We start from the raw sequence: 26022 nt of genomic DNA, 5'->3' as shown, positions 1-26022 counted from the left end.
ACATTTATTTACATGAACATCTGAGATTATTACTTTAAGTAGCATAAGTCTGTCAACTGTCTCCACCCTCCTTTTGGCTTTTATATGCAACACTAGACCATTAAAAGATCTACATTCATAATGTCACCTGACCTGGTGTAATTCTTGAGCTGCCGCACCTTTACAGGTAGCCTCAAACAGCCGGACACAGTAGTGAATGAGAATCATAACAGCACTTGAAAAAGAAAAGTATCTCACAACAAGGATCTTCACTGCTCACTCCTTTAAGATTAAGATAAAAAATGTTTGTTCTCACAAGAATATCTTCATTTACATTCTTATGAAAGTAACATGAGTACTTGGGGTAACTGGGACAACTGCCCCTCCTTAAACTCCCCTTTTCAAGCTGGATTGTGTTTGGATGCAATGTTCCAGAGCAAAATTATGTCTGTGAGATGAAAATAAATGCTTACCTTTGTCATTCAGTGAAGTAGAATTTAAGGGTGTGCCTGAACTAATGTGCGCTTAGAGTATTTGCTTATGTAATAACAGAGCTCCTTTCACAGGAGGTCAGGTCTTTGGGAGGTTTCTTAAAATGATAACTTACTGATTCAACACACGTACATCATAATAGAGTACTTATAAGCTAAATCAACACTCACTGTACACACACTGAAGCACTCATCAACACATGCTGCACACAATGAAGGAAAATAACACCACCAACAAAATGTCCCTGTCTCCTGCCCTTGAAGAGAAAAAAGTTCATTTTTCCTCGTTTGCCATCCAAACCATCGCCTGCTGTTCACACGGATGAGCAGGTGTTTTCTGAGGAGCAGACCATGAATGCATCCAGTCTCTTAATTTTGGACCAAAATCACAAGAACCATAGTCGTCAGCCACCTGCATCTCACCAGTGCCAAGCAAACAGTTCGGTCAAAACAGAGACAAGAAAGAGGTTAAAGAGAGGCCTCTCTCAGGCTACCAGTCACCACCAGCACCTGGGAGCTGTGGAGGGCAGCTTTAGTGGTGCACTGTGGCCCTCTAGTGGTCACAGGTTGTTAGTTGCACTATTTTCAAAACGTTTACTATGATTATATCTCTAAAGCGTGACACTAAATACAGATTGCATCCATATTTTCTGAAGATTACAGCTCTTTCTCCTGCTGTTCAGCTTCACACTGCCTTTTTTTACAGTTAGACAGAAGAGGTAGTGTCTTACCTGACTGGCTGCGAGGGCGGGCCTCAGCAAGATCTGATATGGCTCCAGAGGTCACAGTCTTCCTCATTCGGGAACCAGAGGCAGCGGCTCCCAGTGCAGGCTTTGTCAGGGCATCATCACTGCTGGCTCTTTTCAGCTATAAACACATACACTGTTAGTATCAACAACAAAGGCAACATGTTATAATAATGTTGTGAAGGGATTTGATCAGTTTCATGTAAATGTAGACTGTAGTTTTCTTGTACTCACTCTGCTGAGGCGCTGGTCTGAGGCCAGCATGTTGGAGGATCTGGAGGTCTTCATGGCTGTAGAGGTGGTGGTGGAGGAAGAAGAGGTCAAGGACTTTGTCCGCTCCTGAAGTCCAGACTTGGGCAGCCCCACCTTGGTGGCGCCCGCTTTCATCATGGCTGCACCTCAGCAATCTACACCTGAGAGACGTGTAGAGAAGGGAGGAAAGCTCTGAATAACAAACCTGTATGTATGTATAAAAAAATATAGCATTAGCATTAGCAATAGCATCAATGCTTCGGTGTATTCACAGCCATACAACAGAACATTCTCCTGGAGCAGGTAGGCCGATTCTTCGAAAAACAGATACTCAGTATTGTGCCATTAAAGGCTGCTCGCTTTAACCACCATATCAAACCCCCTGGAGGCACCAGTAAGTGCTGCTCAAATAGGAGCACATGATCTTCCATTTATTAGAAAATAAGTTTGAACAAACCCAAACAAGACCCATAACATGTTTTTATAAATAGCCTACACTTGCATTCACGGATTAAAACTACACATTCATATTAAAGCAATATGCACAAGTGATGCACTTAGGCACAGAACTGAAGATTTCCATCTTTCCTTTGTGGGGCAGTATGGATCCAAATCGTTCAAGGAAATTACTTACAATGTAAATTTAAAAAAAAAAATAGAATAAATACATAACTCTGTATTTAAAATATTTTAAAGATTTAAAATAATAATATCTTACAATAGCTACAGATGTGGGTCAACACTAAAGGTCTCCTTCAAGCCCCACATCTGGATTAAACTTGAGAGGAAGAACAGAATAGGCAGTACCTTTGCTTCTTTAGATAAAAGGACTATACAATGTGAGCACTGCCTAGAGGCATTTTGTGGCTGTTCCAAAATATACAAGCAAAAGTTGCCCCTGAGGGCAGCTGAGGTCATTAAAGTAGCAACACCATTGAAATACTTCCTGCAAGAGGGAGGAGAGAGACCAGAAATATTTTATCTGATTTGTTCAACTCAGCAGCACGGACCAACAAACAGCACTATCGCCACAGATCTAGTAGTCGGTATGCAGCCGGCTAGAGCCATATCTGTGATTCCTCGCAAAGACAATGGCTTCATTTTTCCATCTCCAAAAGCAGACAGTTAAAGGTGTGCATTTGATGCCCAGAAGGAAATGTACTCATCTGGCAGAAGAGGAAATGGAAGGAGGTGGAAGTGCACTTAACCAAGGAGAGGGTGCACTGGAAAAGAGCTCTGTCGCTCCCAGAGGACTCACTGAGTCATTGATCAGGGTCGGGGTAAGCTGATCTTTGGCCTCTGAGAGTCACAGAGCTGTTAATGGGGAGTCTACTCTCTGCAAGCACTGAAATGAGTTAACCCTTGACTGGGCTATCAGGGATGCCATTTCTTTCCCTTCACTATTTACACTCATTTCATACACTGGACTGACTGAAGTGTTGCATGTGTTCAGACAACAGTTCAGAGCAGGACAACTGATGCTGCAGTAAACTGTGCAGTAACCAATACTATGCACATCTACAAATAATGTTATCATGGGTTATATAAGCAGCATGGGCACCAGAGACAACAGATGGGATCCACATCTGCAAGATGTTCCCAACACAAGAAACCGAGTTTGGTAGGTTTTACACTTCACTTTTATGACACAATGTTTGTGGTTGCTTTGGGATTCTCTGATTAAGAACACACAGTTCGTAGTTTGTTTTTAGTCCTTATGAGAGCGTGTGTCTCCCAGCTGGCTCATCATATGATACTAAGACCTCCTTGGGCCAGATCCTGTGACTTACTCCTGCCTGGCCTGGCAGTCTTACATCTCAGCTGTGGTGGCTCACATCCTTTTATATCAGTTTACAAGCCTACAGCATCGCTCACATGTAACCTGCTTCGTCATCTGCTCTGAAGTCTGTGTGGGCTAAATGAAGAAGGGAAGCAAAATTGAGGATGTGAATGTCCCCTATGAGGTATAAATCACATTCTAAGCAACACTGACATTAACAACAATAAATAATATAATGTTTGAAGACAGGCTTTAAAAGTGCATCCTCCTGTAAAGCAGAAATGTACACAGTTTTATTCTTATCCACTTCACCTTCTGGACCACTGCAGGTCTAAATTCTGCAAATATGACCTCTCCATATTCCTCTGCAGAGAAATGATTCTCAGGAGCCAGAACTGCGTCCCACTTACTTCACATCGACCTAGTTAGAAACCCAAAGGTCTTTGAAAGACAGCCAGCAGGATGTATTCTCAACTTGAACAAGCCAAGAGTTAAGACACAGTGTGTGAGCTGAGTATCTCCCTGTAAAAGAAAAATGCAGCAGTGGCGGCAGGCACGGTGACTTAAACCACACTACAGCTCCAATGGTCTGACAAAACAAACATGTAAGAGGATGGCATTGTGGCTTGAACTGGTAAAGCTGGCATGAAGTTAAATATGGAATTTGCTCAACAAAATACCAAATTAGAAAACCAAATATAATTTATAGTCATCATAGCCATAAGTAATGGGTTATCATGTGCCTTAATTATATTGCTGCCAAAAGCAGTAAGATGAATGTAAAGGCTGAATAAGGGAGAGAGGGAGAAGGAGGAGTTGGAGACGGTTGCTGTTGGACTGGACTGCTGAAAGGAGATAAAGAGAAGGCACTGAGAGTCAAGAGACAGAGAACGATTAGCAGTTTGGTCCGGATGAAAGAATCTCTCACACGTCTGATCTGATAAAACCCAGAGGGACAAGGACATGTGCTTTCATCAAACACGGGAGAGGATCACTCTGACGCTGTGTAATGATGTAATTAGCTCACCAAGTCTGGCTATTCAACATTTACGATTGGTCAACATATGTGACAAGTTAAGCAACACATTGGATATATGATATCATACTACCCCCCTAATTTAAGCATGTCTTTTCAGTTCAAGTTAAATCCCTTATACATGGCCTATTGAGTTAGCAGCAGGATCCAGTAGGTTCAGTATGATCAAAAAGTGTTGATATTTTTACCAAAGGGGATCCACATGTATAATCATCTCAAGGTTCAACCTGCAGTAGCACTGCTGCTCAGCAGAAAAGGGTGCAGACGTCAGACAAAACCAATCATTATTCCTTACAAACCCACTACTATATGTTCCAAAGGAAATGCCATCTTACACGGACACATTCATTCGACGAATATGGAACTTGGCCGACTCAGCCTGCCACAACCACAAGTCGCCTCCCATCATGTGAGGAAATCCTAGCTAACCAGTACTGACCATTTTCTGACCTTAAATTTAGGTTTCCCTGCTGCAGTGCTGGACAAGCAGTGTGTACGACACATTCAATGTTCAGTTTGTGTGTATGTGTTTAACAGACACTCTGCAGAAGCACAAACATCCTGTCACTGCCATTTACCATAAGAGGAAACTGCAGTCTTGCAAAGCAGCTGCGTAACCTGCTGCCTACTTGTGATGGCGTAATTGGGCAAAGTGCATTCAGGTGTGACTGCACTGCTTTGTTGCAATCAATATTCTTTATTCTTTCCATAGAGAAAAACATTAAAAAGATTCAAGAACTGCAACAAACAACAAGGCATAATCAAACCAGGCTTTACAGCCATGTTGATGCTAAGTATTTCTTTATTATCACACCACAGGTATTAAATAGACCACCCAAAGCAGAGCCATCTCCTCTGCTTCACACTGAGAGCAGAGATCATATAAGATTCTAGGTTGAATGTCACTGTGTCATCACATCCTCTGCTCTTTCCTGTCTGGCTCAGAGGTTAACATGTTTACTTTGAAAAGGCGGACTTAAACCTTAACATGACATACTGTAAGCATACCATGAGCCTCTAAATACAGCAACCTCTGCTTAGCCACTGTTGTAAAACCATGTGTAAATACAACTCCTGCATAGAGTGCTTCAAAGGTTGCAAAGTTTAGCCCCAGGCCACATTTCCCTTTCAGACCTGTACTTTCAGTGGTGACAGAAATGTGAGGAACCTGGCAGAAATATCAGCAGCAGATGTTATAAGTCACTTTCCTCCCAAGTTATGTGAAATTACTTTTTCCTATATTTCAAACTTTCCTGTTCCAGTCTGACAGCTGCCAGTCACTACTGCAATCCAAATAACACTCCATTGTCCCCACTGAGCTGTAAAACAATGACTAATGTTTAAAAAAAACATCTGAGAGCTTACGGCAGTGAGTCATGAGAAACAGGATGATGACAGATTCATGTAAGAGAAAAATGGTGCAGTTCACTCACGTGTTTGTCACTGGACGCTGCCCTACAGCCTGCCCTCTGCCTGAGAGCCCTGAAGCACAACTGACCAAAATATCCGTCCTGTGCTGAGCTCTAAGGAGAGAGTCTGAGGGCGAAAATACGGGGTCAGGAGCAAAGCTTTCTACCTCAATACAGCAGTGAGGAAGTACTAAAGGCTGCTAACCGCTGCTGTGTGCCGTTGCCTCGTATTCTCTCATACAAAGAGGAAGAGTCAGACTCAGCCATGAGCATGTTTTTCTCCTCTCTCAGTTTTTCCAGACTTTTTTTCGATTGTGAAGAACAGACGACGAGAGTGGGAGAACGGTCCAGGAAGAGAAGGAGGAGGTACACACCTCCAACATGTGGCATTGAGACTACATAACCATGCAGAATAAGGGTTATGATTTCTGTTATTATGACTCAGCCTATGCTTATGCTGTTGTTTGAAATGCAGGTGTCTGCACTTTGTTCTCAGGACTGTGGCTTGAAATTGGATTTAACCTGGGGCTATGTGTGTTTGCGGTTTGTGGCTGAGACACAACTGCTCCATTGTGATCCTGAATTAAAAACCACAGCTGTGTAAAGCAAGTTATTGTGCTGCTTCAGTGCAATTTGTCCAATCCTATTCGAGTCTGTCTAGAATCTAAAAAATAAAGATTGATTTGTGACATGGTTGTTTATTTCCCAATCCCCAGCGAGGGACCCTGACAGAGCCTGTCTTTGTCTCACAAACACTTCTTAATGTGAGGGTGGATTATTTGTGGAGGGGTCCACATTTTATGCTCTACCATTCTGGTCTAATTTGGATCCCACAACTTGCGGCATGCCAAGGCCGTGGAGCGTGTGGGTAGGGACTGTACTGCATTCTGGTCAGGGATGAAACAGGCTTCAGTTTGTGGTAGGTGGTAAACTGAGGAACTTGGTCTGACCACACCCCGTCACCGCCACAGAAACTGCTTTTTGAAAGGGCGCTGCAAAAGGGTTGAGAAACAGTTCATTTTTCAGGCACTACATGCTGTTTCACACGCTGCTGCAGACACAGATTTTAGAGTGTGATTTAATGCATGCTGCATTTCGTCGTCCACACTAATTGAGTATCGATGCCACTGGCAGGCACTACATTATTGATTATAACCTTGTTAAATGTAAACCCATGTATGTGCTACAATTAAGCCTGCACAATGAATGTTTTGATCTTCATTGCAACATGAAAGTAAGTGATAAAATAACATCACAAAAGACTGACTGAAATTCTATTAAGAAGCACCAGCTACCTGCGACCTACCCTGGGATTGATTCGATTTGGTGGCGACTGCGAGGTTAGATCGCACGATGGCCGAGGAGGTTGATGAAGAGCTTTTGTTGCAAAGAAGAGCACTTAAAATGATTATAGGAACCATACTGGACAATTTTATTGCATACTGCAGATTTCCTCGTATTGTGCGGCCAGGCCTATAGCAGCAACTACAGCATTAGCACAAACATCACTTCTTTCTAATCTTTAAGTGTCTTTTGCTGCATGTCATTGTCACTCTCTCTATCCGTACTTCCTCTCCCTTTTCAGCTGTTCTATCTAATGAAGGCAAATGCCAAAAAAGCCTACTGTTTATACTGTGCTTCCCTGGGATGGCAAAGAAAAGCCATCTGTAGAGATATAGAGGACACATGTGACTTTGCGTTCTATTTTAGTCTACCCTTAATGCATGGCTGCAACGCTGAACAAACATGTCTGGTGGGATTCCTGACTCAATTTGTCTTTCTCCCAGCTCACACAAGGGAGTGGTTTACTCCAAGTTATAATGCACCCCTAGAGGGCAGGTGTGGTGAGCCAGCAAATGTCACATGAAATGAGATTTAATTTAAAAGTATGCTTGATGAAAAGACAGAGCATCATACGGATACAAAATTTGGGATTAGAATAAATCTTCTGGGAACTATGAATGTCTAATGTTGAATAGAGTTGTTACAATACCAGCATCATAAATGGCTCTGTTAAAGCCTTAAATGCAGGTATCTTCCAGTCTATCCAACAATATAACACAACCTAAATTAAACAATAAAATTAACTTGTGTCAACGGAACTCCATTTTTCCATTCTGCTCTAAAACAGAAGCCGACACAGCAAGTGCTGCCACTGAAACAACTGTTTAAGACTGTGAAGAAGTACTGACTTAAAGTAGTAATCTCGACGATCTCAGTTTTATCTCTTTGGCGGCACCTGTGGTGATAAACAGTAACTGCAGGAGCACACTTCCCAGATATCCAGACAGTGCTGCATGTGTGACGTCCACGTTTGGCTCCGGTTGTAACTCTTGATTTTCCTGGCTGACGGTCGCTTTCCTTTTCAGACTGTTTGCTTCATCTGAGCGTCGAGTTTGTTTCTTTTTCTTTGGATTTTCACTTCTTGTTGAAGTTGTATCTGTAGTCATCCATCTTTTCTTTGTTTGTTCAGCCATAGTAGATTACTGTTTACTCGCAACACTTGCAGAGAGCGGAAAAGCAGCCGCTTAGCTCCGCCTACCCTCTCTGGCAGACCAACCACTGCTGGCTGATGGAAAACACGTCACTAACTGGGCGCCGCCACAGACACCCAGTCCATTATAATACTATATACTGCAAATGCAAAGGCTTTCATCAGTGGGCCAGAGGCTCAGTCACCATTGTGTTACCTCATTCAGAGAGAGACAGAGACTTACAGACATTTATTTACATGAAAATCTTCGAGATTATCACTTTAAACTAATGTGGTGCTAGTGGAGAATGTAGTTTAAGTAGTTAGAGCTAGTAAAATGTCAGCAATTTGGCAAGTTGTATGATGTGAACACAGTATGCAAGGCTTCAGTCTGGAGGGGTGGCATTAGTCAGCACAGTGTCCACCAAGAAGAGAACTGAGAGTGAGAGAGCGTTTAGTCAAAATATCTTCCTCAAACGGATTTGTTATAAACTATGTTATATTATTTATTTCTGTTCTTTGTCAGTTATGACTTACTCTCAAGCTAGAACAGAAAGTCTGTATGTTTTTGGTCATGTGTTACAACGGGTTGAACCTAAACCTGGCCATGCAACACTGATCAGATCCATACAGGGCTAGTCGTTTACAGCAGTTAAAAAAAGATTAGGTATCTAAATCATATCGTGTCGGCAAAAATGGTTTGAAAACATTTCTCATGTTGAGTTTCGGTCCTTTAGAAATGGTACAAAAATTGATGGTTTGAAAAAAGCACTGCTGACTAGTAAAGGTGCAGACAGAGGATTATGCCCCATTGAAAAAAAAGGACATCACTTTTCCATTAGTACGTGGTCTTAATATAAAAACAATTGTCCCAATATAGAATGGGAACATGGAGGGGAAGCCAACAACCACTTCATTCACTTCACGTTCACCTCGTTTACTCACAAGCACCAAATTGAAAGACCAGAAATGACCAGTATACTGACCATTTCTCAGCCATAAAAAACAGCCAACTTGCCTATGAGCACATTTGTAAGAATTTCCAACTGGACTGAGCTTCCTGCTGCCAAGATCCTTTGCAGAAATTAAAACACTTACAGTAAGAGTGTTTTAGGAAACAGGAAAGAGAAGACCTTTTGAAACAGGACAAACATTCATAAATAATGATGGAACATATTGCCATGTGGCTGGATGGTGAATAGTGGAGGCGGCCCTTAGAGGATTCCTGTCATTGTGTGATACAAGAGGCTGAGTGGATGGTCCACTGAATGCCACAATCCTCAGACAAAACAATAAGCAGGCACGTAAGTGTTGCCTGCTTCCCTTTTCCTCCCCCCCCTCCACAGGAAAGAGCACTGAGTCACACTTGCCACATGCACACAAATGCTTAAAAGAAATATAACACATAGAAAAATGGTGATTTAGCTGACTGTGTGGCCTAAAATATAGCCTTTTCCATGGTTACTGAAGGTAGAGTCCACTCTCCTTATACCATCCACGTTCAAAATTAGCTTAAAGGTCACCCAGGATTACATGTATTTCATTCAACTGTGTGCAGAAATGTAGATTAAATAATACTACTGCTGGTGGTGAATGCAGTAAGATTCATACATCAGGATTCAGCTGTACTTGAATAGAACATTGATGTTTGGCCCCAGTCTGTACGATGTTTGATATGGTATGTGGGACCAGTCTATGCTATGTGCTTGTCCCCATAAAAATACACATACAATCAGCCCAAATATAAACCCATTATTTGATTTCAAGCAACACCCATTGATAATTCTGGCCGTGAATGGATTTCAACTTAAACAGTGTGAAAACTATTCGATAAAATAAGGAAACATTCAATAAAGTGTTTCTTACAGTCACAGTAGTCACTTAAATTTGTGTAAATTTCCACCACGTGGCTAAAGGATTAAATTGTGCACAAAATGTGTAACACTGTATTAAGTAAGGAACAGATGGTTTTCACAACTTTAGTGAGAGATTTATTAGAAACCGCTGCTGTCATTTCACATCCTAAATTATAAAACAGGAAGACAAACTGGCCAAAGCAGAAGTGCAGCAGATCGGTCTGGACCTACCCTCCCCCTCTCTCCCCTCCCAAACAACAATTAGACTGGCAGGGAGGATTAAAAAAGGTCAGGATGGTTGGGGAAAGTTAAAAACAGGGATTTATTTATCTTCTATCGTGCCTAACTTTAGTTAATAACCTATCAGGTGTGAAATTAATCTGCAACAGACAAGGGAAACGCCTTTTGCTATGTGATTTTGTGCAAAATTTACAAATGCATACAGTAGCCCTTTTTACACTACCTGTTCAAGGCGGCATTATAACGGCTCTGTTAAGTTCCGTCTTCTGTGTAGAACGTACAGAGGTGTAATGGTGGGGTGAAGTCGCTCCGCCTCTGAGCCGGCATCAGAGGTAGTGACAGATAGACAGGTAGTCTGTGTAAACAGCAGAGCCGGCAGGGCGTGTGTGTATTTGTTTGTTTACACCTCGTGCACAACACCGGAGCGCTATGTAAAAACACACACTAAGGCAGCTTCCAGCCGGCGTTGCTTAGTCCAACGTTAAATGACAAAGGTGGCATGAGGGCGGAGCTTCGTTACGGCGTGGAACCGCAGTGTAAAATGGGCTATTAATTCCTGGCTAGCAAATTGCTCTTACATGTTGACCAAAAAGTTGTCAAGTGTATTGTCACCACAACTGGCTGATATTTTGAAAGTTTTAAAAACCACTGCTGTAACGTTTGATTGGAATGAATGAAAATAATATCTAACAATTGTCTGGCTCGAAAAAATTGGTGAAAAGGCAGTTGATCGATCGATTGCGGCGCCTAGCAGCTGGTTAAGAGGAGGGTCACCAAGTCAATCAATAAAAATGAAAGAAAGAAAAATCAATAAAAACTGAATAACTGCAACTACAAGAACTTACTTTGCATACAGGTAAAAATATCTTTAAAATAATGCTAATGGTTCCTGTATTGTGCAGATTAGCTGCAGATAGACAGATACACACACACATGCAAGAACACACACATGAACACACACACAGACAACTTAACACAGGATCCCTATCCAGGCTGATGCAAGAGAGATGCAGACATGAATCTTTCTGTTTAATATTGAGTTACTAATGCTGCAACTAATATCACATTACCATCAGCAGCTGAACATCCGACCGACATCTGCAAGGGTCGCTACGTTCAGGTTCAAATTACAGATGCCATTATCTATTTAAAAATGAAGATCCATCAGTCTTATTTCAGACAATATTACTGCAGTTGGCAATGTTTGCAACACTGAAATGTGTGCTTATGTGCATGCTAATGTATTTATTGGTGCTGACCACGTCGGCAGCTCTGAACCATCTGTACAGCACCTGGGTCCAGACAAACAGTGTGTGCAAAGTCGTTATCTTAGCTAAAGTGAAACAGGAAGTGTGGGGGATTAATCTGTGTCCCATGCTGTGAGACGGTCTCTGCTCTCCCTGTGGGTTTCCTCTTTAGTCTGGAGGGATCTGAAACTAGTGCGCAACAGGGCGCAAGTCTCCTTCTCCAAAGCAGAATCGAGGAACTTGCAGCCTAGTTTCACACCAATGCAGCAAATGTGTGACATTTTCTGCAGTGAGTAGAAATTTGTCAAAGTTGAATGTGAGAGAGATGCCAAACACACCAGAATGCCTACAGCTGTGCAAATATGAACAGGCTTTAAATGGCTCTAACTTCACTATTGGGAATCAAGTACCCTGAACACACACATTGGAAGCAATAGTTCACAAGTAGTATGTGTGAGCTTCTATTGTGTTCGAGACTATTGGCTATCCTGCCAAATTTGTACGGTGATGTTGATATAATGTACCTCTAGAAAGAGAAAAACAAGAACCCCAATAAGCTTAGTGCGATTTCAAACTAATTCTCAGCATCTGAATAAGAAAGCACCTAACATGCTAACTGCTGCCTACATCAGCACATTTGAGTTCAAAGAGTGAAGAAAGCAGAGCAAGTGAGAAAGCGCTGAGATGATGAGTTCCTTTGATCTGGACAGAGATCAATAGATTGTTTGGCTGGCTTTATGGCATACATAGCAGGGGTTCACAAACTTACTTACTGTGGCATCATTAATACTGACAGTTTGTATCCAAGAGGAGGGGCTGAGAAGTTCAACTCCCTGTTCACACATTTATAAACGTCAAAACTTTTTCATGAATTATCGATCTGTACTTTAACTTTCAGAAATATTTATATCCTGATAAATGATTACTGAAAGAGTATTGGGGGTCAGACATAAGGGAATGGATTTTGAGAATAAAGTCAAAATGTTGACAGTTAAGTTGCTTTCAGTAGCCTATAGGCACAATAAAAAAAGTAAAGTAAAGTAGAAATCTTCCTCCTCTATTTATTCTCCTTGGGCCTGGCCCCAATGCATTTCCAAACTAATTTCTATATGAACAAACAGCTAAGCTTTCTAAAACATTCAATAATATCTTGATCCTGATCATATATAAGCCCATTAGCCTACATAATGAAAACACAATCAAGCCATCACTTTTTGTTAGTAAGCATTCAATGATGTAGAATAACTGGTATTAATACAATTATATTATAAACATGGACTGCAGGGAGGCGCAGTGGTTAGTGCTGTCGCCTCACAGAAGGTTCCTTGTTCGAGCCCCGGTTCAGTCGAAGTGGGCCTTTCTGTGTGGAGTTTGCATGTTCTCCCCGTGCATGTGTGGGTTCCCTTCGGGTTCTCCGGCTTCCTCCCACAGTCCAAACACATGCTCGTTAGGTTCAGTGGTGACTCTGACCGTACGATCTATGCGTTACATTAATGCACACTGGACTTATATTGTCTATACACTGCACTATTTTTAAATTAATACTGTAAGCTCTTTGCACTGTTCAATATCTTGCACACCTGTACAGTTTATAATCACACCTGTTGCACATATTTTGTACTATTTGCATTATACGTATTGCTTTTTATATTTTTTATCTCATTCTATTTAAGTCTTTAACTTAATTTTATTCTAGTTCTGTGTTAATTGTTCTGCACCAAGATCACCAAAACAAATTCCTTGTATGTGTAAACCTACTTGGCAATAAACCTGATTCTGATTCTGATTCTGACGTGTGAATGTGAGCGAGAAAGGTTGTCTGTCTCTGTGTGTCAGCCCTGTGACTGACTGGTGATCAGTCCAGGGTGTAACCCCGCCACTCGCCCAATAATAGCTGGGATAGGCTTCAGCCCCCCCAATGACCCTGAACAGAGAAGCAGTACAGAAAATTGATGGATGGATATAATGAACACCATGTCCAACAAAGCAGCTATAAGATATTAGTTATGAACAGTTAGTCCTCATGGGCTGCAACATGTTATAGACACATTAGTAAGATAATTAAGATAAGTAAAATAGTAAAAATGACCTTATTAACTTCCCCACATGAAAAGGTGATGGCCTTAAATGTCACACAGAGTCCAAAAGATTAACTCATGTATGACAAAGAGAAGCACAAAATCTTCACATCACCTAATGCACCTGAATATGAATATCCATCAAACAATCCTTTGCACTTTGCAGCTCCACAGTCATCCATTATCTCCCCTAAAAACTGCTCCATCCCGGCTTGACCAGGCATACAGTAGTCGGAGCTGAAATAGATACTCATGCATATTTCATCTGCTTCATCCTCTGTTTCATCTTTCTCAGAGCCGGGCTCCCTCGAGGGCTTAACTTCCTGCTCTGATGGTGTCAAAGTTCTTGTCTGATAAACAGCCAGTCAGAGCCACGTTTCAGAAACTTCCGCTGCTTTCCTGTCTGCCTGGCTAGCTGCATGTACAGTGAGTGGGCGGATTTCCATAGAAACACTAGCATAGCATCCATGAGAACTGCGCGGGAATAAAAAAAAGACAACCGCAAGAAAGAGCACAGTGATTTTCCACAATGGAATATAATAGTATTAGGGCCACTGAGTAGAAGAATTACTGTCCATCACAACATGAGCAATCCCTTTACTGTGTCTTAAGAGTATACAACAGTACAAAGACTTGTGGCATGACAGCTATTTGCTGTGCACTGTGGGTGTGGTCAATGTATGAAGAGAGACCAGAAGAGATTACAATGGGTCAGACCTCTTTGAGCTACCAAGCAAATATTTAAAGGACACTCCTCAAGCACATCAAAACGTCACATGTAAACTTGCCTGTCCTGTTTACCTGGATGAGATAACTCAATAAAATCAATAAGTCTGAATTGTTCTTGACGTGCACATCGCACTGCAGTGGAGGCAAAAGAAGCCTGGCATTCAGATTAAAAGGCAATATTGCTGCTCTTTTACCTCTGACGTGGCCCAGATGACCCATTTACAGAAACACAAGCAGTCCTTGGAGCCGCTGAGTTAGACTGTGATGCTTGTCAAGTATGCAGACGGTTTCCTGAATTAAAAACAGAGCCAGAGGAAAAAGATACTTGGATTTACCTTCCTTCGCAGCTAAATATACACCTCTCACAGAAATCATTGCTGTGCCTGCGCAGTGTATTTTCCTCCACTGGCCTTATTGTAGATGATAGTTTAGGAGAAAAAACTAAGGAAGGTAGCTTGGCAGTGAGCTGCGAGCCATCTGTGCCTTTTCGAGGCGAGTCTTGAGTGAAAATGTAACGCAAAATTAGCTGCAACCTGCTGACAACAAACCAAGAAGCCTCACACTCTGTAAGAAATAAGGCGGCTTCTATTTATTCAACTGACTGGATGCCAGGCCAGTACTCATTCCTGCTGCAAATCAGTCGATCTCCTCTTATCTCCTCAATTAAAGCCTCCTCCACGGCATTAAGGATGTGCCACTCCAAATGCATGCAGACCAGGCCTCGCCTCTTGAGGACAGATAACAAGTCTTTCTTCTCTGTTCTCACTGAGTGCTTATCCTTGAAAGTGACTCTCAAAGAGTGAGAACGAGGGCTGTCTGGGCACACAAGGCAGAGAAATGTGCTTCTGACCACAGTCGTTTTTTTCCTTAGATCCTCAGGCTAAAGAGGATGAGAGCTAATCCTGTTACAAACAATAAAAGGCAACATTCACAGCAATAAAGGCGAGATAAATGGTTACATAGAGACAGACAACGGTGCTCTGCAAGAAACACCTGCAACAAAATCATAAGTACGGCTACAGATCTGTATGAAGGGCTATAGCTGGATATATATCAGGTCACTCTGTACTGAGTCCCACTGGACACATTGTTACTCATGATTCATGAACTATTCGGAGTCAGCCTCTTTCTCAGGTACAAACCACATCTAAGACTAAACCACTTCCTGTAGAGCATATTTGCATGTCATATCTTTAACACTCTCTTTGAATAAACACACAAGAACTTGACGCTTGTTTAGGTCTAAGACATTGCATCCATCTATTCATTTTTAGTTACTTTACCTGATAACGATTCCCTGGAAATTGTTGCCAAGTTGATCTCTTTATGTACGGCACACAGTCTGTGCACTCACTGACCTGCACCAGCTTCCAAGACATGAATGCCATCAGGAAATTCTCACAGTTAGCTTGTTTAAAGATAAAGATATTGGCACCTCTAACAAGATTTTTGCAAATAAAGACTACTGGTTATTATTACATGAGATTAAACTATAAGACCCTTTCATGCATGAGGCCTATTCTCATAAGAGCTGCAAAATAGTTTGGATGAGTATGTAACTTTGGTTGCCCCATAACAAAATTCAAGGCACAGAGTTTTAACAGTCAAACACTCAGCACCTAAACTGTAGCAAGAGGAGGACTGCCGACAGGACCATTATTGTGTGAAGGGGGATGATGTGTGTTTAGTTAATAATGGGTATCCCAGGCACTTATAAACTCCCTAAACCACAACAAACTCTGCCTTGACTCCTGACATTGTCAAACTGTACCATGAAGCCGTGCCACAGACATTAATTCCCCCCAACTCCACATCTCATTTTTGAATAAACCTAAAATCGTCTGACAAAAATCCAAAACTCTCTGAACATAACAACATACAAACTAAGTCCATATTTCAGATTAAATGTCCGATTAGTACTTTTATGATTAAATTCACTACAGAGAGATTTGCATGTCCACATATTTGCATGTGCAAATGACTGAAGAGGGACAGTGCTGCGCCAAAGAGAGCAATAAATAGACAAATAAACAAACAGCTCTAACACTGCACGGCTCCAGTGTCCACTGATTTATTATAGCATCAATTTGACATTTTGAGCACAACTGATCTCATAATTGTACTGAGGCCTCAGGTCGTTATTATGGTGGTTTTACCTTCCATAGAAAGTAACTGGATAACCAATTTAGCTTCTGATTAACTGAGATGAGCAGTGAGCATCTGACGCACAATGTAAAGACGTACATCACTGCAGGATCAGCCTTTCACCCTTCTTACAACAGCTGGACAAGGTCATTTCAAATGTTGTAACCCCACCCACACCCTTACTCTACAGCCTGGCGATGAAAGACTCCAGTGCTGCTGCTAATTTTCTATGCACAGTCCCTAGGTGTGCAGATAACAAAGGTGAATCCAGGACACCGTCAGTGGTTGCAGATCCTCCTGAGTGGCTGCGGCTGCAGTAAGAGACCTTGAATTCTTCCCATTGAGCAGAAAGGAGCTCACCAGGTATAATTTTCTGTCAAACAACGAAACAAGCCATAGCACCACTGTACAACTACACATGGGTGCTCCCCACATAACCCCTGGCTATTAATAGCAAGCCAATGACAGGGCCTGCCTGGATAATGAGTTGAACAGAGGATGAGAGCAGCTAGAGAAAAAAGGATGCCGATTCACTGATCCAGGCGCTACAAGGACATGCCAAGTATGACTCCGGGGTAAGAGCTATTGGCAATTGCCTTCATCAATGACAAACACAAAGTCATGACATCAATACTAAAATCTGCACTCTTGCAAATTTAGTAATCCCATTAGTCGCTGTCAGATGTGTTCATGTTGCACACAGTCTAACAAAAGACTTCTAATACCCCTTTCCCACCTACATTTAGCGCGTGGTCGCAGGTTTTTCAGACCCGGGAAGACCCACTTATAGATGCTAATTGTCAGTGAAGTATCCTCCTGTTGGTCTCTTTTCTGCGACGGCTTTAGACACAGAAAGGACAGGACATCTAGTAGTCAATATCAATGGTTGACGAAGTATTTGTCTGAACATTGACTGAATATAAGAAGTGGACCGAGCCACCATGACTCCACCCATTGGTTTGTGGACTACTGTATTGAAGCCTCTTGTTTGGCACTGTGGCTGTCTTTGAAAAAAGAGGGTAGATAGTCATTGCTAAGTCTCTATCCTGGTTGATATGTCGCTATTTACAAAAAGAATATCAAGCTGTATTGAATGGATAGAGACAATAAACCCATTATGAAAACATTTACTAAGCTAATGAATCAGCTGATAGGGAGGGTAGTGGTCTCCTCCGTTTCCATTTGGGCTATGTTGGCAAGATTCTGGCAATATGATACACAAAGCAAGGGTTACAATTCAATATATTGCAATGTAATATACAACTGAAAGCAAAAGTTAGAAATTGCAAATCTTAGAGCTCATATTAGGAAAACTATTACAGTATAAATAACACATCACCATATGCTTAAAATTTAATTAAATACTTTTTCCTTTTTTATGTTATCAGAACAGTGGGATCTGCATTTGTCTTTATCACAGTCCCTGTAACATCCAATGTCATAGCACCACTCTTTCTACAAACTGAACGAAATAACTCACATTTGCTACCATGATAAAATAAAATGACAGTGTTGAGAATTTATATTCAATAAAAAACATCTCAGTTCTAAAGTATATTGTCATTTTCGCACACCCCTAGTTTCAGCACAATACGAAATCTTTTTGCAACCATTGAAGCTGCTGGCCATTAGCAAGAATGCAGGCTGAGGGCACTTCAGCACTGGCTTTCCAAACCAGAAACCAAAAGGCTACATCCACTTCTATATTTTATGGTTTCCACTTTACACTGCTATAGTCTGACTGCTCATCATTACATTGACACAACACCTGCATCCCATGATGCTTTTTTGTGTCCAGCACAGCCTGTTGTGCACATAGCACAGCGGCAAAAGACAGATTTCAAACAATTTCCCCTCCCTAGTTGGCTTACCATAAAAAACAAAGGGTGTAATTTGCTACAAACAGCATTCACTTTGACTGCCTCATAAATGACTGGTGCACGGCTCATATTTGAAGTCTCCTTTCTCCTGGCATATTTAAAAGGAATCGAAGAAAGCGAAAGCTGTCATTTGTTGCCCATTTGGTTTCTCCTAAAGGACACATGCAGATTCTACTGCTAGGTTGGCCTCTTCTATAAACACCAGACTACAACGTCAACTCTGCAATTAGGATATCTTACAGCTTTACTTTTCATTTTGTCGTTATTGAAGTTTTCAAAAAAAGCAGTACAGCAAGGCATAAAGAAAAAGGCGAAGGTTTATCATTTAAGAGTCACCACTTCAGGCAGCGTTCAGACATGTCTGGAACACTTGGTAATGTCATTTACAAGTAAATGTTACGTGGCATGAGTAGAATTGCACACAGGAGCTTAGTCAGGATAGTTTGCTATAATGAAGCATTTAAGGACCTATTAAAGACATTAACAACAAACTTTGAAAAAATAACTACTCTAAGCACAACAAGGCCTTGTTTGACTGCTTCACATGGCACAGATCTAATGAGGAACAAATGGTGGCTGATCATGTGAAGAAAAACTGCTTGCAAAGCACTAAAGTGGTTCCAAAGGCAACCACCATTGGCAGGAAAGTGTCAAATTTAGATTAAACAAGGGGAAACCTTAGCAGTACAAATTAATTTGGTTTATTCATTAGTAACTTCATCTGCCAGTAAATAACCCTGTTACTGTATGTCAAGAGTTTGAAAATGCTACAAAGCTGCAGGTGTTCAACAGCTCCTATCTATTGGTAATGTGCACAGAGCTCTGAGAAGAAACTATTCTTTGATCCTTGTAATAATAAGTTACAAGAAGATTTATATCATCTTTATTTCTGAAAATAACTTTAGGATTTACCTTGGGGGTTTGGGGGGGGGGCTTTACATTTTATAATCAAAAACATGACCTAATGACCTAACCTACATTATTGTTATTCTAGTAGCAGATGCCAATATTTTGAGACTTGATGTTTAAATCTGAATACTTTCAGTACACAAAATTTTAATAGGAAATGAATAGAAGCTCCAGCATTTCTCCTCTAGACCGAGACCTTCATATTTGGAAATAAAACTTACAGAAAATACAACTGAAAATGTGCTTACATGTATCAAATATTTAAAAAAAATCTCAATCATTTATTTTTTGAGAAGGGTGGTTGAATATAAACTGCGGTATTTTACAGATTGTCCCACCACAGAGGAGAAGATTAATGGAGTTCAGATAAAATATAACATCACCAGACATCCCTAGGAAACAGTAACACTATCACTGCATTAAAACTTTATTAAAAATAAGGCTTAAATGTTTAATAGAAGAAGAGAGAATTAATCGAGCAAGTATCCTGTTGAACACACGACTTTGCGTGGTGCAACGTCAACAAGCAAACTGAAATATTCCAGGTGTATATTTGAAGCCATGTATACTAGAAAATTATATCTACTGGCATATTTGTGCTTGTTATTGGACTTTCTGTTGCTTAACATAACAGTCATACGGTGACACATTCATTTAGCGTGAAAACAACCTGTCCCCTGGCTAATTTTATGACAGACGTTGTCGAATCAGGAAAGACACGTCGCTTCAGAATGTAATAGTCATTACATTAAAGGAACACAGGCGTCTATTGTTATTGTGAATGCTGAAAACAAACAGGCTACCATCAGAGTCAGTTTGCCATTGCTGCCAACTGGCCAGACCAACTGATCCCGCGCGACTCTCTCTGACAGCTTCTTTAATGTTCACCGACAACAGAGAAGCGTTAACGCTGAAGTTTACACATTTCAACCCAACAAACTGGTGATAAACAGAGGAAAGAAATTGTAGACTATCAGAAACAATGAGTGTTAGCCACTAGCTTCAGCTTACCTGGTCAGTATTGCGGCGGTGCTGCTGTTGTTTGATCAGGATGCTGCTGCTGCCGCCGCCGCCTCACGCACGCGAATCATTAAAGTGTCACCACCAGCCTGTGCTGGAGCCGGTAGGTGGAGCGCGTGAAGCGAGTTTGGCGCAGTGCTCGGGGAGATTTCTGGGAAATGTAGTCTCTCTATTGAAAAACGGTTGATGGGAACGAAATTACAAAGAAAGATAAAATACAGTACAGCTTCTTTAAATGCCCACTCTATGATAGAAAAGTATAGTAGGCTACATATAGGACACATAGGTTGTATGATCTAAAAAAACAACAACACAAGGACAGATACACTGATTGCAGTTCACAAATCCACTGTGATTGAAAAACAGAGAGTTGCTTCAGTGTTTCTGAAAGCAAATGGAATACCTTGGGTCACCCTGAGTGGGCTCACATAGGGACAGTATAATAAAAACTCAATCAATTTATTGGAACATACATTTGGCTACATAAAATTTCAAACAGTGTCACTCACAAATAGCCTATATGGCTTGCACGTGTTCATCTCGGTAGCGTATGAAATATTCTTAATACGTCATTAAATGTATTAAAGGAAGCTTTTTTTTTCATTTTTATGTATTCGTGAAGTATGCTACAGTGGGATCTAAACGAGTGGAAGCTTTGAAATTGGTAAGCCAGCATATTAGCTTGCTCATGGAGTTTAAAGGAAAATATTTTTATTTAATCTTCTACACCAAATATGTAAGCAAAACTGTACACTACACTGAAATACACATAGGCCTACAACAATCCCTTGAAAAAATATGAAATAGTTGTTTTCATGGTGGCCTGAGAGAAATTAATGGCAATTTGTGAGGCAGTCCTTTTCTGTTGGTAATGCATTTGATATCACCCATTTTAAGTAAAAGGCTATTTTGTAATTTCCCTTACTTAAATTGTGGCAATGCACACAATCATTGACACAGCTGTAATATAAACATATGCTATTAAGCTGCACAAATGCAGATGTACCGCAAGAATAAGAGAAATTTGTAATATAAGCTTTAAAAAACGCATTAAAACTTTATTAATCATAATATAGCTGGTAAACTACGATTGATTTAAATGATTTTAAATTTGTATGAAACACGTGTATTAGGCGATACAATTAAAGACACACAAAATATAGCTCCAAAATGACCATATAGTTGAACACAACGCGAATGCGTAACCTCCGTGAATATGGAATATGCCGCAGGACTTCAGTCACTTTGTGCCGAATGTGCTACCACGAATTTAAACGAATCGTGATAAGAGAAATACAGCTTCTGCTTTTTTTTTTTTTTTTTTTTACTTTAATACATTTGTTTTTACGTACCGCTGACCTTTTAAGTCAGTAGTAAATGGATATTCTTCAAGTGCGTTTGCTCAGGCGTTAACACGCATATCAACTATGACGAATCTGCGGACTCTCGTTTTTGACTACATTTCCCTTGAGTACTGTCATTGACAAACATGGCTGCCTCCACGGGTGCAGCAGACGGCACTTCCTCCGACTTTCAGGGTTCAGCTTCGGTTGATTCAAGTATGGACAGCCATACGATTCAGTACAGTATGATTCTGGACCATCTCATCGGGGACAAGAAGCCGGTTAAGGACCTGAATCCTTCCGTTATGGGGGGAATGCCGGTGCCTGCTAAAAGCGACGAGCAGAAGATGATCGAGAGGGGCATGGAGAGCTGCGCCTTCAAGTCGGTGCTGGCATGTGTGGGAGGTAAGCAATGACACTGACATTACAATTAACACATATAATCTGTATGTTGGTTTAGCTTCAGCTTGTTGACCGCTGTCTTGTGCCAGAGCTCCCAGCTCAAGTGAAACGTGGGGGAGGTTTTTGAGAGGACACTGGGATAACAATTTTTACATCAAGTTCCTTTATTACATGCACTAATATTATAAATCGAGTAGCAGAAACCTAAATGTGATTACATGCAAGATTCAGGTCATTTTTCAAGCTAAATATATTATTTCAATGCTGAGTAATGTTAGTCTGGCAAAAGTAATAGCTAGAACACCTTGTGCATATTGTTGTAAAGACTGTTTATCGCATCATTTGTTCTGTGCATTACACCTGCATGATCAATAACTTAAAGAGCAGTAGCCTAATATTACTCAAATCAGAGGGTATTAGCTCAACAGTATGCATCTCTTATTCCTCTCTTAGTCTGTTAATATGATTGTGATATGTTGCACTCATGTTGGTGATTTAGTTGATAACTTTTAAATTATTAAAAAATGTACAAAAAGCAACATCAAACAGTTAGCCCAAGTAAGCTAGTTTTCCTCAGCAGTCCCTTTACCCAATGTTGTCAGGCAATCCCAAATAATAATAGTAAAACAACATCATACACAATGGTTAAAACATACATCACAGTTAAGCATAAACATTCGGGAAAATAACAACATGAGCAATAACAGTTGAAACAACAGGTAAAATTGGTGGATGATTATAGCATCAGTGTTGACACTCACTGGTTATATAATGGAGACTCCCAACTTGATTGTGGTCCTGAATTCCATTGATACTCTACCTGGCTGAAGGCATAAATGCATGTTCTCCACAGGGTTTGTCCTCGGAGGAGCTTTTGGTGTTTTCACAGCTGGCATTGATACCAATGTTGGCTTCGACCCAAAGGACCCTTTAAGAACCCCAACAGCACGAGAAGTCCTCAAAGACATGGGCCAGAGGGGGATGTCGTACGCCAAGAACTTTGCCATTGTGGGCGCCATGTTCTCCTGTACAGAGTGCATCATAGAATCAGTAGGTCACACCACTTCTTTACATCATCTCTTCACTTTTAAGGCCAGTGGTTGTTGGGTAACATACTGGTGTTGGATATAATCATTAAGCTTTATAAACATTGCTGAAACTGATGGCTCTACAATCTGGTAAACAGCATCAACATGTGATATTACCCATTAAATGCGTTTTAAGATATTGAAAATATAATAACATTGAATTGTTTTAAAGTAGTCTAACAGAAGCTCTTAACAAAGAAATATATTAGTAGGAAGGACTTAATTACATCCCTAGTTCTCGGTAGAAAAATAAGAAATAATAAAGATATGAGCACCTTAGCTACAATTGAACATTGCTTTGTCAGGGAATTCAAAGTTACATGATTTTAAAGCTCCTGTGAGACACATTCGGTTTGTCTTGATTTTGGCCACCCCTATAAATAAAGCCGTACCTCTTATCTCAGTCACATGTATCACTCAGTTTAAATTCTTGCCCTGGGAAACGTAAACAAAGGCAGCGTGCAGTTAATTGCCTCGTCTGACACCTACCCCCTGCCAGCAGTTTCAGGCGTTAAAAATAACAATATAGAAATAGTCGATCTTGTCTCTGAAGGTCTGGTTTGCTTTTGTAGGTCAAATAGAGTAATCAGAAGTAATTTCAGTCTGTTTCATAACCAAAGGTAAACTCCTCTCAGGAGCTTTAACACATCACCCATGGGACCAAAATAGGTAAGTTGTAGTCAAGATAGAGGATTATTTATTACATTAACTGGTATAATATGAATTTAAGTTGGAATTAGTTTTCTGAATTGTGATCACCAACTCATTCATTTTTCCTGAACTGTTCATGTTATCGTTGTGTTTAAATTGCCTTGAGGGCAAACGGACAGTCTAAGATTTATGTATTGTGTGGCCTCATAAAAAAATCATATTGTAATTGTAAGACACTTCAACATCTTATTTTAAATGTAAACATTTTAGGGAATCTCCATGGTAGTAGCATTTCTACAAAATGGTCTTATGGCGCCCTCTGGTGGTATTATTTTGTTGATTTTTAAATCATACATACATGTATAAAGCTTTGCACAGTACAATGCTTGCAACTCACATCCTAATTTTACTTGTAATGCTTTTTGGACAGCCTCATTGTTTCCTGGCTTTCCCCCCTCCGCCCCAAGTGAATAACACTTTACACCTTTTTTCATTTTTAGCATCGAGGAAAATCGGACTGGAAGAACGCAGTGTACAGCGGTTGTGTAACTGGAGGAGCTATTGGATTTCGTGGTATGTAAATCTGGTATATTTACTGTGATGTTTGAAATGGCAGGTTGTATATTTTCTTGTCCTCACATTTGTTCTTTTTGTGTTTTGTAGCTGGTCTGAAGGCTGGGGTGCTGGGATGTGGAGGCTTTGCTGCATTTTCCGCTGCCATTGAATATTATTTGCGGTGAATCACGAAAATGTGGACAAGGACTTCATCAATGCACACCTGGAAAAGCCAGTTCAAGACTGGGAATGGAGGATACATACATACATGAGCAGAAGTTTTGCATTTGGGGGAAGAGATCTGGAGGATCTCAAGACACTCGCCAGAGTGAGGGCCCGGTCAGACAGAACGCGCTTTGCAGGCTGAAAAACGCGAGGCACACCGCACTGCCTTTTTTGTGGAAGTAAACACCCAATCAGACAGAACGCGTTTTAGCAGCTGGGGGCGGCTTTTTTTTTCTACTGTTGTTAAGGCAACCACCGAATCATTAGCTGTCATTAACCTAACCGTTACATTGTAAACTGACAGGAGGCTGGCCTCTCCTTTCATCCGATTAGACAATGAGAAAAAAAGCCCATGACGTCGGGCGCTTTTCTGCTTTGAGTTGAAGTTTTTTCAACTTGAGGCGCTCGGAGCGTTTCCTCAAAAACGCGAGGCGCACAGAGCAGAAAAAAGCGAGGCGTTCTGCAAAGCAAAAGCAGCGAGCAAAAAGCGTCCCTCTCATTGAAAACAATGAAAAAAAAGCCGGCCCCAGCTGCTAAAACGCGTCCTGTCTGATCGGGCCCCGACTCTGCTTCTTTGTTGAACGTATAATAATGAGATAAAAATGTTGGAGACAAATGACCCTAATCCTGAGTGACACACACCTCAAACTCAGACTCACATAAATGCTGTTCTTTGTTTAGAACCTTTGTTTAATGTGTCAGCAACTAATCTTTATCAGTCTTATTTAAATTAAAGATGTTTTTTTTCTTAACTTTTGCCTTTTTCCTTGAAGTTTTAGGCTTGAAGTTAACAATTATGTAAAGATACTTTGTCATTGTATGCATACAATGAATTTCGTTTGGCTTGATGTCAATGTCCACATAATTACTGAATGTAGAGTCAGTGGGTTGTTGATTTTGTTGTCCACTTTATCAGCAGCTTTATCTGCTTCTCCTATGTTAACATCAGTGCTGTGTGGTTCCATCTCAGCCACACTCTGTCCATTTTGCACGGCAGCAGTCACATCCTGCACACTGAATAGAAGACCTGTTTTTGTAGGAGGCATTCTGAAATGGAAGGGTTTAATAGTATAATGATACATACATAGTAGATGTTTAAGTAAAAATATGATTATGAGTTATATAATTATTATATATAATATAAGTATGATTATGTAGAAAGTAAGCTGAAGTAATAGATAGGGTCAACTATTGATTGTTGGATCAATAGTTTGGGGTAAAAAGTATTGTACTGCACTAAATAACATCTCAGTAGATTTTTTATAACACCAGACTGTGTGTCTGAACTTTTCTCTCTCCTCTTATCGTAACAAAAAGAATCATTTAGGACTGTTGTCATTTTTACCTTAACAATGAAATGGCAACCCCCAAACCATTCTCATCTTTTCCCAGAATAAGCACCCACCAGCATAATCACAACTTTTTCTGCCTAATACAACAAGAAAAGAAGACCAAGAAAAAGCCCAGGATCAGTTAAATGTGTTTTAT

The 26022-nt window shown here is 40.7% G+C and overlaps 2 protein-coding genes across 4 annotated transcripts in view; one reads left to right on the top strand and one right to left on the bottom strand.

Moving 5' to 3' along the window:
* The window catches only part of specc1 (sperm antigen with calponin homology and coiled-coil domains 1), an 81171-nt gene extending 60831 nt beyond the window's left edge, over positions 1-20340 (bottom strand). For 2 of the 3 annotated variants that reach the window (XM_069676404.1, XM_069676428.1), the window contains exons 1-3: positions 20262-20340; positions 1451-1629; positions 1202-1337 (exon numbers count right to left, since the gene is read on the bottom strand). In XM_069676404.1, coding sequence (XP_069532505.1) covers positions 1202-1337; positions 1451-1606 — 292 coding nt within the window. In that variant the 5' untranslated portion in view covers positions 1607-1629; positions 20262-20340. Of the gene's footprint in view, positions 1-1201; positions 1338-1450; positions 1630-5717; positions 5767-20261 lie in introns of those variants that run through there. The other variant, XM_069676412.1, reaches the window with a different exon arrangement.
* Positions 20341-21759: 1419 nt separating this feature from the next.
* Positions 21760-25286, top strand: timm22 (translocase of inner mitochondrial membrane 22 homolog (yeast)). The gene is made up of 4 exons (XM_069675050.1): positions 21760-22018; positions 22869-23065; positions 24255-24327; positions 24418-25286. Exons 1-4 carry the CDS (start codon positions 21760-21762, stop codon positions 24492-24494), a joined length of 606 nt encoding a protein of 201 aa, XP_069531151.1. The 3' UTR covers positions 24495-25286.
* The last annotated feature ends 736 nt before the right edge of the window (positions 25287-26022 follow it).

This window comes from Semicossyphus pulcher, unplaced genomic scaffold (genome assembly GCF_022749685.1).
Source record: "Semicossyphus pulcher isolate SPU_LCO1_2020_fin unplaced genomic scaffold, fSemPul1.0.p SCAF_10, whole genome shotgun sequence".
In the NCBI taxonomy this organism is placed as follows: domain Eukaryota; kingdom Metazoa; phylum Chordata; class Actinopteri; order Labriformes; family Labridae; genus Semicossyphus; species Semicossyphus pulcher.
This window is presented reverse-complemented; position numbering and strand designations above follow the sequence as displayed.